Source organism: Terrapene carolina, unplaced genomic scaffold (assembly GCF_002925995.2).
Source record: "Terrapene carolina triunguis isolate 2854851 unplaced genomic scaffold, T_m_triunguis-2.0 Scaffold714, whole genome shotgun sequence".
In the NCBI taxonomy this organism is placed as follows: Eukaryota; Metazoa; Chordata; order Testudines; family Emydidae; genus Terrapene; species Terrapene triunguis.
In genome coordinates this window covers 1,278,862-1,292,225 of record NW_020665065.1, presented here as the reverse complement: position 1 = coordinate 1,292,225, position 13,364 = coordinate 1,278,862, and the positions used below count along the sequence as shown (strand labels likewise).

Genomic DNA, 13,364 nt, shown 5'->3' with positions numbered 1-13,364 from the left:
CTCTCTTACAAAGTGATCTGCAGAATAACAGTTGGAGAAGTGCTGCCTTGAAGGGACACTGTCAGCTGGCTGAAGGTCTCATTTCATTGCTGTTCCTGGGAAATTTCCAGGCACCACTAGTTAGCAAAACTGATAACTGCCATATGATCCCAGACAAATGGGGCCATTCTGAAACACCCTTCTTCCCACCCAGCCCCGAAAGTCTTTACATTAGTGTGATCACATCAGAGCAGCAGCTTGAGTGTTCATGCCAACACTCTGGGAAAGCGCATGCATGCAGACAGGTGGGTGGATGCACTCATTGCAGTGCTCGGAGCACTTTGCAGGTACATTCAGGAATGCCAAGTATCTCCATATGGCAGGAAGATTAGTGTCGCTTTCCACAGAAGAGGCAGAATCAAGGCTGTACTCGAGTGTCTCCTGGAAATATTGGGCTAGGCAGCAAGCACATCAGGTGATCTAAGCACATTTCTAAGCGACTGGTCATTTCTGCGAGGAACGTGCTGCAAGATTTCTGGCTCTGGTGAATTAAGTGGCGGCTGTAGGAACATTTCTAACTAGTACAGGAGCAGCAAGAAAATGTGACAGGTCTATAGCCCTGAAACTGTGCTTTGCTCTTTCTGCAAAACATTTCAGTAAATGTGCTGTTCCTGCTGAGAGAGGCATTTCTGGTCCCATGGACACCTAGACACGGTGTGTTTTGCTGCTCTGAATGCTGAGGGGAAGGTTACGTGTTCTGCTGAGTAGAAATCACATAGACTGTCAATGTGTAATACAGGAGCAAGAGTCCAGCGGCAGAATCTGCTGCTGGAATTCAGAGCAAACAGCTGCTTTTCAGTGCATTCTGCAAAAGGGAAGTTGGAAAAATTGTTTTGAGCAGAGACACAAATTTTAGGGTACACCAACCTGACAACTTCCCTTTCAGCTCTTTTGCTCCTGCCTCTCTCTCCCTCCCCCCCATCGAGGAGGAAGGAACACCAACTTCATGGAAATCAGTGGCAACACTGCTATGTCCATAAGCCAGCTGAAGGGACTGAGTAAGGTAGCACAAACTAGGCTCCAGGAAATGAAACAGTCTCCCAGTCGAGGGAGGCTGAAGCCTGACACGCTGCTCTCCATACCTCCAGCACATTAACATTATGAGCTGTGTCCTCCAGCTCACTACTACAATACTAGCCATCAGTTCTGGGCAGGGGGCTGCAAAGTGAAGGGCTAATCCACAAACCCATCACACTGACTAAATTCAGACAGGTACTAATTAGCTAAATTACTGACGGAGGTTATAATGGAAAAGGGGGAAGCTACCTTCCAATGGGCACTATAAGAGGCAGCTCAAATATTGAGAGGGAGCTTGCTCTCCATTACACACAGCCCTCTGAGTCTTACCTGCAAGGCCACTGTGAAGTGGCTGGTTTTGGTATCCCGGACAATACTCGTATTCATGGCTGACTGGATGCCCCATCGCCACTGTAAATAGCCCATCGTGTTCTTATCTAGGTTCCGCGCCAGGACAGTCGTGAGGCCTGGTCGGATTCCATGGGATGAAAACTGCAGAGCACAGTTTGTGGTGATGAAGCTACAAGAAATAAGGAGAGCATCAGCAGTGGTAAGAACAGAGACTCTCTAGACAGCCTCAAACTCCCCATCACCCAGGAGCTTTGGCATGCAGGTCTCTCAAGAGACATTCGCTGCATGCTGTAGACACTCGCTATCTTTCAGCTCCAATATCAGCTGCAATCAGTTCATACATTAGACACTGGCAGCACCGCCAGGAAACTGCCACAAATGTAACCCCCCAATTCAGTCAATCATGTGGTAACATTAGGGCCAGCCCAACAGGAGTGCAAACACTGGCACGGAGGCTTGCCTGGCCCTTACCGCGCAACAGTTCTGTAGAGGCAGCACCATCACCTGCTATGGAGGCCTCCTATTGCTGCCCGGCAGCAGCACTAAACTCTCCAGGGGCCCACGTCACAATCTGGGCTCTGAGAATGGGATGTCTGAAAACCAGAAGGACTCAAAGGGAATGAGGCGGCACTGTCACCAATGAGAAAGAGGCTCCAATGCAAAAATGCAGTCAGCATCTAGCTTGTACTTTTCTGCACAAAAGGATGGCTCTAGTCATTTGCAAATCACCATCCGGCGAAGGGCAAACCTTGCATTACTTCTCTAATCTCCTTTCTTAATGTCAGCACCTCTCCTGCACGCAAGAGTCCCAGAAGAGCCCTGGATGCAGAGGCCAGAAGTCTGGAGAATGTCACTGAGCATTATTTCTGCACAGCATCATAAGGCTTGTGATAGAGAGATCTCCTGAGCTTCGCTCCCTCTCCTCCCCACTTTGTAGTAAGCCATTCCTGTAATTTACAGCTTAACGATATCCCACAAAGCAGCCTCTATTTTCTAACCTACCTGACCTTCAAGTTCATCCCCTGAAAAACCCAAGGCGTCTAGCAGTTCTACTTTCCCCCTTCCTCCTCTTTCAGATAATTAAGAGGAGACTTAGTTACACTAGCCTTGTTCCCTTCTTGGGAGCCTGTGTCACTTGTTGTACATGCCAATATCAGCCTGCCTCCTTTACCCTCCAAAGGGAAAAAAACAAAACCCGCCCCTCGTTCTCTCAAGTATCCCAAATTGAGCTACTATCCCTTCTCCCAGGTGGGAAAGGGGAACCGAGTCATGGGCTTTGGGTTCACTTTGAAAATAAGCAAACTGCTTCCTCCAAACACTCCTGCTGGTGACAACACTGAACACAGTGGTTCAGACGTGAGACGCAGTCACAGGCATGTGTTTTGTCATATCCTCATTTATTTCTGGGTTGTTCTCTTTAAACAAAAGCAAATAAGGAATTTAATTCAAGCTTTTTAAATTACGCTCTCAGAACTGACTGCTCCCTTACAAATCCTGCCTGAGAAGTGGCTGTTTTCTATTGAGCTGCACATTCCTGCTCATCACTCAAAACAGTAATGAAGAAGTTGCCTTTGAAAGTTGTTTCAAAAAGTGAAAAAATGTGTCTGCTTCTGGTTACAACATGGCACATCATCCCAATCAAGCTGAAGCTGTGTACGCAAAACTTCACACGCCAGATGAAATAGAAGAACCGAACAGCAACCATCTCCTCAGCAATCAATCCCTAAAGCAATAACTGCTGTCACAAAAGAATAATAAAAGTTGTGAAAAAGCATCCTTTCACTCCCTCCATTAAAACTGGGATCAGCTCCTGTTTTCTGCCATAAGAACATAACGTAAGAACAGCCGTACTGGCTCAGACCAAAGGTCCATCTAGCCCAGTATCCTGTCTACCGACAGTGGCCAATGCCAGGTGCCCCAGAGGGAGTGGACCAACAGGCAATGATCAAGTGATCTCTCTCCTGCCATCCATCTCCACCCTCTGACAGACAGAGGCTAGGGACACCATTCCGTACCCATCCTGGCTAATAGCCATTAATGGACTTAACCACCATGAATTTATCCAGTTCTCTTTTAAACTCTGTTATAGTCCTAGCCTTCACAACCTCCTCAGGTAAGGAGTTCCACAAGTTGACTGCGCGCTGCGTGAAGAAGAACTTCCTTTTATTTGTTTTAAACCTGCTGCCTATTAATTTCATTTGGTGACCCCTAGTTCTTGTATTATGGGAATAAGTAAATAACTTTTCCTTATCCACTTTCTCCACATCACTCATGATTTTATATACCTCTATCATATTCCCCCTTAGTCTCCTCTTTTCCAAGCTGAAGAGTCCTAGCCTCTTTAATCTCTCCTCATATGGGACCCGTTCCAAACCCCTAATCATTTTAGTTGCCCTTTTCTGAACCTTTTCTAGTGCCAGTATATCTTTTTTGAGATGAGGAGACCACATCTGTACGCAGCATTCGAGATGTGGTTGTACCATCGATTTATATAAGGGCAATAATATATTCTCAGTCTTATTCTCTATCCCCTTTTTAATGATCCCTAACATCCTGTTTGCTTTTTTGACCGCCTCTGCACACTGCGCGGACATCTTCAGAGAACTATCCACGATGACTCCAAGATCTTTTTCCTGACTTCTTGTAGCTAAATTAGCCCCCATCATATTGTATGTATAGTTGGGGTTATTTTTTCCAATGTGCATTACTTTACATTTATCCACATTAAATTTCATTTGCCATTTTGTTGCCCAATCACTTAGTTTTGTGAGATCTTTTTGAAGTTCATCACAGTCTGCTTTGGTCTTAACTATCTTGAGTTTAGTATCATCTGCAAACTTTGCCACCTCACTGTTTACCCCTTTCTCCAGATCATTTATAAATAGGTTGAATAGGATTGGTCCGAGGACTGACCCTTGGGGAACACCACTAGTTACCCCTCTCCATTCTGAGAATTTACCATTAATTCCTACCCTTTGTTCCCGGTCTTTTAACCAGTTCTCAATCCATGAAAGGACCTTCCCTTTTATCCCATGACAACTTTCTTTACTTAAGAGCCTTTGGTGAGGGACCTTGTCAAAGGCTTTCTGGAAATCTAAGTACACTATGTCCACTGGATCCCCCTTGTCCACATGTTTGTTGACCCCTTCAAAGAACTCTAATAGATTAGTAAGACACGATTTCCCTTTACAGAAACCATGAAACTAATTGTAACAGAAATATTGCACTCAAGGAAATTAAGAGCTTGTATGGAGAAGTGGAGAAAAAGAAGCTTTTCCCCCCCGCCCTCCCCCATGACCAAAGATAACACTATCTCGGAGTTTCCTCCCAGTCTGGTTTCTTCATCCACTTAACTCTGGAGCAAAGTCAGACTCTTGTGTTTAGAGATCACAATCTGTCATAGAATGGATTGTGAGGACATAAATCCAGCAGTGTGACCTCACTAGAGCAAATCTAGACCAAAGGTGGGAAGGACGCAATCCTTGCTAACACCTAGAGAGTACAATTAAAATGCACGGTACCAACAACAAAATAAAATTAAATCTAAGTGTTTTCCCTCATATGAAAGTCCTCTGTAAGGTTTAAACTTGGACTGCCATGTTCTACGTGATAAACATGTCCAAAGTAAATATGAAAGGGCATGTCAGTCTGGAACATTCATGAACAGGGATATAGAGTAGTAGCTGTTTCTTATATTTACCATCTTGGTGTAAGATTACGAAATATCTTCAGACCAAATAGAGGTCCCTGAAGGTCTCCAGCTCCAAACTCTAACTGTTTAAATATAAGAGACAAAACAGTTAGAAGGGAACATCTTTCTCAGTAGTTGTACAGTCTATTCTATTTAACATTGCCTTACCCTATAGACACATTAAATACCTCAACATAGCATAAATCATTCATGTCTGTTCGCTTTAGCAATCTGTCTTTTCCATTAGTGTTATGCTCAGGAACACAAAAGGTCTCAATGTATATACTCTCAATGACGATAGCAAAAAAATCTGCCAATTATACAGTCAGAGCATTATAATCAGAGCACTGCCTGTTCCAATGACTGCAGAAACGACATGAGAACAAGCAATCGTTTGGCCTGGAGCGGACTCCTTTCTTTTTAAAATGTTGATGTTTACAGCTTAGAGATGTTTTCATACTTCAGTAACTGAGACCCCCAACTCACTGAACAGCAGGTAGATGGTGATCACTACAACCCAGGCCAGATTGGAATGGGTGATCGAGAGCTGGAAGACTCCACATCCCATTCCTACCCCCAGGGCCGGCTCCAGGGTTTTGGCCGCCCCAAGCAGCCAAAAAAAAAAAAAAAAAAAAGCCGCGACCCCGATCTGCGGCGGCAATTCGGCGGGAGGTCCTTCGCTCCGAGGTGGAGTGAGGGACCATCCGCCGAATTGCCGCCGAATACCTGGACGTGCCGCCCCTCTCCGGAGTGGCCGCCCCAAGCACCTGCTTGACAAGCTGGTGCCTGGAGCCGGCCCTGCCTACCCCCCTGCCACTGTCTGATCTGGAGGTTCTCAGAGAGACACCTCCTTGTTATGCTCATACAAAGCACACGGGATCTTTATAGAGGAAGGCAAATATGCAGCATTTATTGAAAATACAACAGTTAGCATATGCTTTTCAGTCACACACACACACAGTCCTGCCAGTGATGTTCATAGTTACCAGTCTGTTGTAGCTCGAGTCAATCTAATGGCCAGTTAGATTGAGCACGAGTGTGGAGCTGGGCTCTTGTCGGTCGCGATCCGATGCTTCGAGGTTTTGCAGGACTGAACCCAGAGTTCCACGGCAAAACACTCCAGCTTTATTATTGTAAATTCTTATTTGAGTCCATGCATTTTGCAATGTCATCCTGTAACTATTAGTCCTTAAGTGGTGTTATCATTTGATGGTTATTGTCCAGCTTCCCATCGTTATCTCCTATTTGTTGTTTCACCTTCGGGGGTGCCTGCCTCACCTCTGAGGTCGTCAATGCTGCTAACATGTTTAACATCGGATACAATGGATGTTTTCTGATTGGCTCCTGGTCTTTCCAAGTCTTTCACTTTTTCTTGACCATCTGGACATTTGTGATGGCTTTCACACCTTATCTTTTCCTGATGCATGCATTCCTCATTCACACAAACAATCTCTTACAGAAACCTTCAAAGGTATCCAGACAGCATTTTATATTCAGCAGAATACATTGTAAATCAAGCCTACAATTTACATTGGGGCTTCAGGCCCTCAACATAGATACAATACACTCATAAGGATTGTTCTGGTCTGTCATTGCTTTTTGCTATTCAAAAAGCGGGGCTGACAGGATGAAATCAAATCATACATTAATTCTCATAGTACATTATAAAATCCTGCTCCTACATCCTTACAGTTCTTAGCACCTGTGATGCATGGCTAGAAGGGTTAAACATCCTGCAAAATAAATAACCCTCAAAACATGTGGAGGGATAATGTTGGTGTATTTATATACGTATGAGTAAGGTCCACAATGTAATCAACAGTCCCTGTCTATGCTGTATGCTGATAGTTCAGAGATCAAAAGAACATCCTAGCATTTAAATGAATTGTAAACATGGGATATCTCGGTATTCATCTCTCTTTGAAATGTACCGTGAATGGTTGAGGAACAAGCAAAATTGCATTATGTTAATTCTATAGCTAAGTACCGGTGATGGACCTCCTTCAAAAGTCATCCTAATGACCTTTTGTTCCTGGAGGAAATCCCAACATGTCCAAGAGGACATGAAATTGTATAAAAAATCCTTGGTCCTGATTCTGTCATCTCAGATCTGCTTAAGCTTCATCGGGGAAGTTTGAGTCGCAAGATTGAGGTCCTGAATGTGATATTTGGACATTGGTCTATAACCTTGTCACGGAGTTGGGGGAGACAAGGCCCTGTACCCCCGGCTTCCTGCGATTCACCATGACTCTCAGCCAGCCAGTAGAACAGAAGGTTTATTTAGATGACAGGAACACAGTCCAAGACAGGTCTTGCAGGTACAGACAACAGGACCCCCCTCAGTCAGGTCCCTCTTGGGGGGCCAGGGAAGGCCAGAAGGTCTGTCTGGCCTCCCCTCCATTTTCCCAGCCAGCTCCAAACTGAAAACTCTCCAGACCCTCCTCTCCCTTTGTCTCTTTCCCCGGGCCAGGAGGTCACCTGATCTCTTTGTTCTTCAATACCTTTAGTTGGCACCTTTGCAGAGGAGGGGCCCAGGCCATTAGTTGCCAGGAGACAGGGTGTTGCCCATTCTCTGTGCAGACAGGATCACACTAGCCCCCTAGGGCTCTGCAACAATCACACACCCCTAGACACTCAAGAAATGCATAGAGGAAACTGAGGCACCCAAACAGCATTCAGGGAAAACATTAAGAACATTCCCACTTCATCACAAACCTCTGAACTGAATTCTAAAGGAACTCTTTGCAACAACAAAGTTCACAATCTCTGCTATGAATCTAAACCTCAATTAATTGAACTCATGTCTGTATGTATAGTGATCTTTTAACCATTCTCTCTCTCTGTTGTTTGAGCCTTTTCTTTTATATGATTAAATAAAACGTTCAGGAATCTTCATCATATTTGACTTAGATACCTGGATGGAAGCCTGAGGCTGGATCACTTTAAGGGAACTGTGTTGTTTAGACTTCTGAGTAACTAGTAAGGTAATAAAGAAGCTGTTTTATGCCGGCTTAGTTAATCTAAGTATTGGAAAATCCGCCAGCTTTATGGGGATTGTCTGCCCCATTCTTTGCAGTTCACCCTAATTGAGTGACCACAGCTGTTCCTCATTGGGCCCCTGGTCACAGCATCATTGTCGCTAATGCTGCATTATAGGATTAGTATATGACAAAATGCTGTAAAACAACATATGGATCTTGGGATTCTAGAGGAAGCTGGTATTTCAGAGACAGGACAGTGATCTTGTAGCCCGGATTAAATATTTCTTAGGTATTTCCTTTTGAACCACTTTGGGTCATCAAATGTTATTGCTACAAGCTAGATCATATGGGCACAATTTGCACGGAAAGGTATCAAGAAACTGGGAACTTTTTGTGTCATTTAAGATAATGGTCCAGTGTCCTGATGTACACTTCATCTTAAATAAATTGTAACAAAAACATAGACTTTATGCCATCTGAAGCCAGCCAACCCAACCCTAGGGTTTGTGACTTCTAACGTACACTGTGCATCTTCTAGAGGCCATCGGTGGCATTCCACGTTAATGGCCACTGAAACTCGCTACAGTATATATGCGCAGATTCACCCAAACTGGTCAAGCCAGCATTACTTTGAGCTTGGTATAGTTTTGCCCCTCCAGCTTTCCTTCCCCCTGTTCCCAAATGGAGAAGTAAGTGTACATTATTATTCAGAGCTAGCGCTTCACCATCTTAGAGCTGTACAAACTAAATCAATCCTGACACACCCCAGGAGGTAGCTAGGCAGGCATTGTTCCAGTAGGGCAAGTAGGGAATCCTACACCAAGGGGGGAAAGTGAATTGCCCATGGCCGCACAGCAAGTAAGTCGCAGAGCCATGGTAACAACTCAGAAGTCCTGTCTCCCAGTTCCATGCTTCACACATTACTCCACACTGCAAACTTGCCTTCTGGGCGCATACATGCAGTGCCTTGTGTTACAGCAACCCTCACAGACTCCCAACCTGCCAGTCCATTAACTTCCACCACATAAACCTGCATTTGGAATTAGCATTTTAGTTTTGAGAAACTCCAATTCCAGGACACATTTGCTTATGTTCCTAAGAGAGTCTTTAGCAAACTCCATGACACTGCTTATGAATCTAGGTCTCACTTTGCAGTTCAACATCCTGAAAATGCAGAGCTTCCTATAGCGACTCGTGAAGGCTGGGCACTCAAGAGAAGAAGCTGGCTGCATCTCTAAACTAATGGTGCTCTGCTGGTGACAGTTTAGAAACAGCTATTCACTCCCCCTGCTTACTTGAATCTAGGTTTTCTGCCAGGTGGCACTCCCTGGATAAGACTGACAGGTCTCCCAGCCTGGGGTGATTGGCTTGGGCTTGCAGGGCTTGCACTAGGGCTCAAAAAAATAGCTGTGTAGACAGTGCTTTGAAGCTGTGGCTTACGCTCTGAGAGGGTGGGCTTCAAAGCACTGTCTACACAACTATTTTTTGAGCCCTAGTGCAAGCCCTGCAAGCCCAAGCCAATCACTCCAGGCTGGGAGACTTGCTGCCAGGAGCTATGCAGACATACCCTAAGTGAGTGGCACTAAGAACAAGTTCCAACATCGCCACCACCAGCTAGAAGAGCAGCTGCAGGGACAAGAAAAAGGGAGGAACACAAACGGTGTTAAAAACCATCAAACTGTACTTTCTAAGCCAGATCTCAAAGCAGGAACACAGGCCCTGCAATGTGCACAGAAGCTGCTCAAGATCCTCTTTGAAAGTGAAGATGGTTTGGGAGCAACCTGATGGAGGCACCACCTCAGAGAAGGGAGACCTACCTCTGAGTTCCACTCACACACCAACAGCCTCAGGGCTAGTATAGGGAAGGGTTCACTAAGAGGTAACACTCCATTGCAGAACCCCCAACTACTAGCACCTTCTTTAAAGGGGCTGATCTATTGTCACTAGCTTTCATTCCAACTTTGTTTTTCTTCTGCGGTCGGCCAAAGGACCTCATTCCCAAACTTGTGAAGAGGGGCTAGAAGAAGGAGGATTCCCTGAAATAGGTGATGCCACCCAAGAACCAGCTGCTGCCCTCTGAAGATGCAAGTCCTTGGCTTCAATGCTTATTTCTTTGTATTTGCATTTTGTTCCACTGCATTGTTTATAGATCTCACAGGTGACTGGAGGGAGTTCTCAGGAGAGTCTCACGTTAAACCCTGTCAGCACGTCTGTTACAGCACAGTATTGCAGTCTGTAGAATGCTCTTGCTGTTTCATTTACTAGTCTGGGTGACTTTCAAGGCTGCAATTCAATGTTAATTTGGCACTGTTCAGTCTCATCAGCAGAAACAGTTGTTAAACTGGCTACCTTTCAATAGGGAGAAATTCCAGAATCAGGTCTTGTTCCTTGAGTCCTTGTTCTCTTAAGTAGGTTTATTATACATTTATTTACAGTCATTTGTTTTCCATCAGATTCAGAGTTCAGTGACCAGAGACAAACCCTTCAAGTACAAACTCATTTTCCAAATAAATCCCAAGGGAAATGGAGCTAGATGGGAGGAGGGACTGCATGTGAATGAAAAGATGCCATCCTATACAACTGGACCCTTATGTCATACTGAGCACTACAGCTATCGCTTTTGGATTCCTACATGTACTGGTTATCACAGATTTTCTAGGACTATGGAGAACCACAAGCTGGAGTCTGTTCCCCTAATTTTAAACATATTTAAGGTACTGGATTTGTCTCAGTTTGTCTTACTCACCTTCTGAAAAGGAAAGAGGAGTAAGGTCACTGGGTATTGGATCTTGAGGTCTCATAGCTCCTGGAACAGGCAACGGGAAGGACTCTTGGATTTTGTACAGGTGGGAATTTGTAAAGATGGAAGATTAAATAAACTAAAATCCCTCAACCTCTCTGTGACAAGATGAGAGACGTGGGAATTGTAAAGAGTTCAAAGGACTTTAATGAAATGTGACAGAGAAGCATGGACTTTTGGAACAATACATATTAAATGGGTTCCCTGGGGAGTGCTTAATGCAAATGCCACAAATCTGGTTATGCAAAAAAACTCAGCCTCAGCCTTTGGAAGCTACACCCGAGGAGAGGGCCATCAACTGGTGATTACCTGTTCCTGCATACTAGAGATCCTAAGCTGTATAAAGAAACACTGAGCTGCCCCGTCTGGGTTCTGGTTGCTGATCTAAAAACTAATATGAACCTCTATCCACAACTTGTTGGGTTTGAAGGACTGACACCTACGAGAGCCCTTGCTGGAGTTGGGGGTGCCCTCGGGGGTAAGTTGTTTAGCACGCATGTAGGTTCTTCGATTGTTTTTAGACGCTTTTGCTGTAATGCTTTTACCTTCAAAATAAATGTACTTGGTTAGAAGGAGGTGAGTGGTCATTTGTAACTGCTCCAATACACTGGTCAGAGCCCTCAGAGGAAAGCAAAGTGCAGGCACTGGCCTTTCAGGCAGTCTGGCTTGCTGGGGATATCACAGTGTGCATCAGTGAGCTGTGCGGTCTTAAAACACTGGTCAGAAAGGAGTGACACACAGGTCTGCACCCAGGAGAAGTGCTGGTGGGGAGCCAGAAACCTTTACATGGTTGTCCTTGAGGGACCACAGAGGGGAAAAATACAGCTGCAGTTACCATAAAACCGTGACACTATTTCTCCAGAACAGCCAGCATCTTTGATAGCTGCAGTATTGTTGTAGCCATGTTGGTCCCAGGATATTAGAGAGACAAGGGGGGGTGAGGTAATATCTTGTACTGGATCTACTTCTGTTGGTGAAAGAGAGAAGCTTTTGAGCTACACGGAGCTCTTCTTCAGGTCTGGGAAAGGTACTCAGAGTGTCACAACTAAATACAAGGTGGAACAGTTTGTTTAGCATAAGTAATAAACACATATTCTAAAGGACCATTTAAGGTGAAGTGGCCAATACCCCTGCAGTCACAGGACAAAAAAAGGGGGCTAGTGGGTTACAGATTGTTGTAAGAAGCCATAAATCCAGTGTCTTTTTATTAAGACCATGATTTTTAGTATCAAACAAAATATGAATTTAAGCTCCCAGGCTCCTCTTTTGAAGGTATCATGCAGGTTTCAATTGAGGATGAAGACTGAGAGGTCAGATGTGGAGTGATCATTTTGCGAAAAGTGTTCACCCCAGGGTGATATAGTGGTTTGGTCTTTTATCGTTTTTCTATGAGAGTGCATTCACCTTTGATAAGCAGATTTAAACAAATTTCTTGACTAAACGAATCAGACCCTGCTAATCAAAGTGACCTAGTGGATGTAACCAAGCCACGTAAATGCCCTGAAAGATCAGGAAGGAATGCAGCCATCTTCAGCTGAAACTGCTGCCGCCACACCCTCTGCTCAGAGATGCCTCTTATCAAAGCCATTTTCCTCAGTAATATTTAACTTCTGTTCTCATAGAGGGAGAGCCGATAACTGACAATATGGGGCTTGCAGCTATTTATATCACACTTGACTGGAGTCAAGTTGGTTTTCCCTATAGCTTTATGTGAGCAACAAAAACCCGGTCTGTGGTCTAAGGCGAGTAGCCATCCAGTGCTCTGAATAACCAATCAACCAAGATTTCTCAAACTCCAGCACAGCTTCATTTTGGTTTACAACTTACTGCATAAATTGAGATAAAGAACTCATACAACTGGCTAGAAATAGGCTGGTGGGAAGAAAAAAAAAAAAAAAAAACACAGTTGATGCTCCTACCTCTCCCCATCCCTTGGGGGATGTGACCCGTCTAAGAGCAAGGTTAATTGATCCTCCTCCATTCCCATTCTGGGTGGAGAGGCTGCCAGAGAGTATTGCTGTGTCTGTGGCAGTCAGTGGAGCCTGGAAAATAAATGTATTGTTATTGGATTAATCTGAGGTATTAGCAACCTCAATTACAAAAACCTAATGAACACATTGCAAGGACAGAGCCAAAACTGCACGATTGGATAGTTTGTAAGCATATAGGGACATGTAATTATCCAGACAGTGCTACCTTTCTCTCAATTCCTGTTCCTGAGCATTTAAACTGTGTGTGGCCACCAGACTAAGTTCTATAGTCAAACTTTACAAAGCAAGAGTGCAGCATACAGACAAGTGACACTCTTCCAGCACAAAACAACATTATTTGCACATTTATTTAAACATACTTACAACCCTACACCTTGGGCTGCGATCCTGTCAGATCTCACAAGTTATACAGGGTCACACTGGATTAATACCTCACTGGGAGACCTTTAAGGGGCATCTGAGTGCAGCAGCAGGTAATCATGATAATTCAGCAT

The 13,364-nt window shown here is 44.5% G+C and overlaps 1 protein-coding gene across 1 annotated transcript in view; it reads right to left on the bottom strand.

Annotated features, from left to right (window-relative positions):
- DNAJC11 (DnaJ heat shock protein family (Hsp40) member C11) overlaps positions 1-13,364 on the bottom strand; it is a 73,912-nt gene that overhangs the window by 14,184 nt on the left and 46,364 nt on the right. The window contains exons 6-8 of the mRNA XM_024207895.2: positions 12,799-12,921; positions 5,108-5,181; positions 1,387-1,576 (exon numbers count right to left, since the gene is read on the bottom strand). Coding sequence (XP_024063663.2) covers positions 1,387-1,576; positions 5,108-5,181; positions 12,799-12,921 — 387 coding nt within the window. The remainder of the gene's footprint in view (positions 1-1,386; positions 1,577-5,107; positions 5,182-12,798; positions 12,922-13,364) is intronic.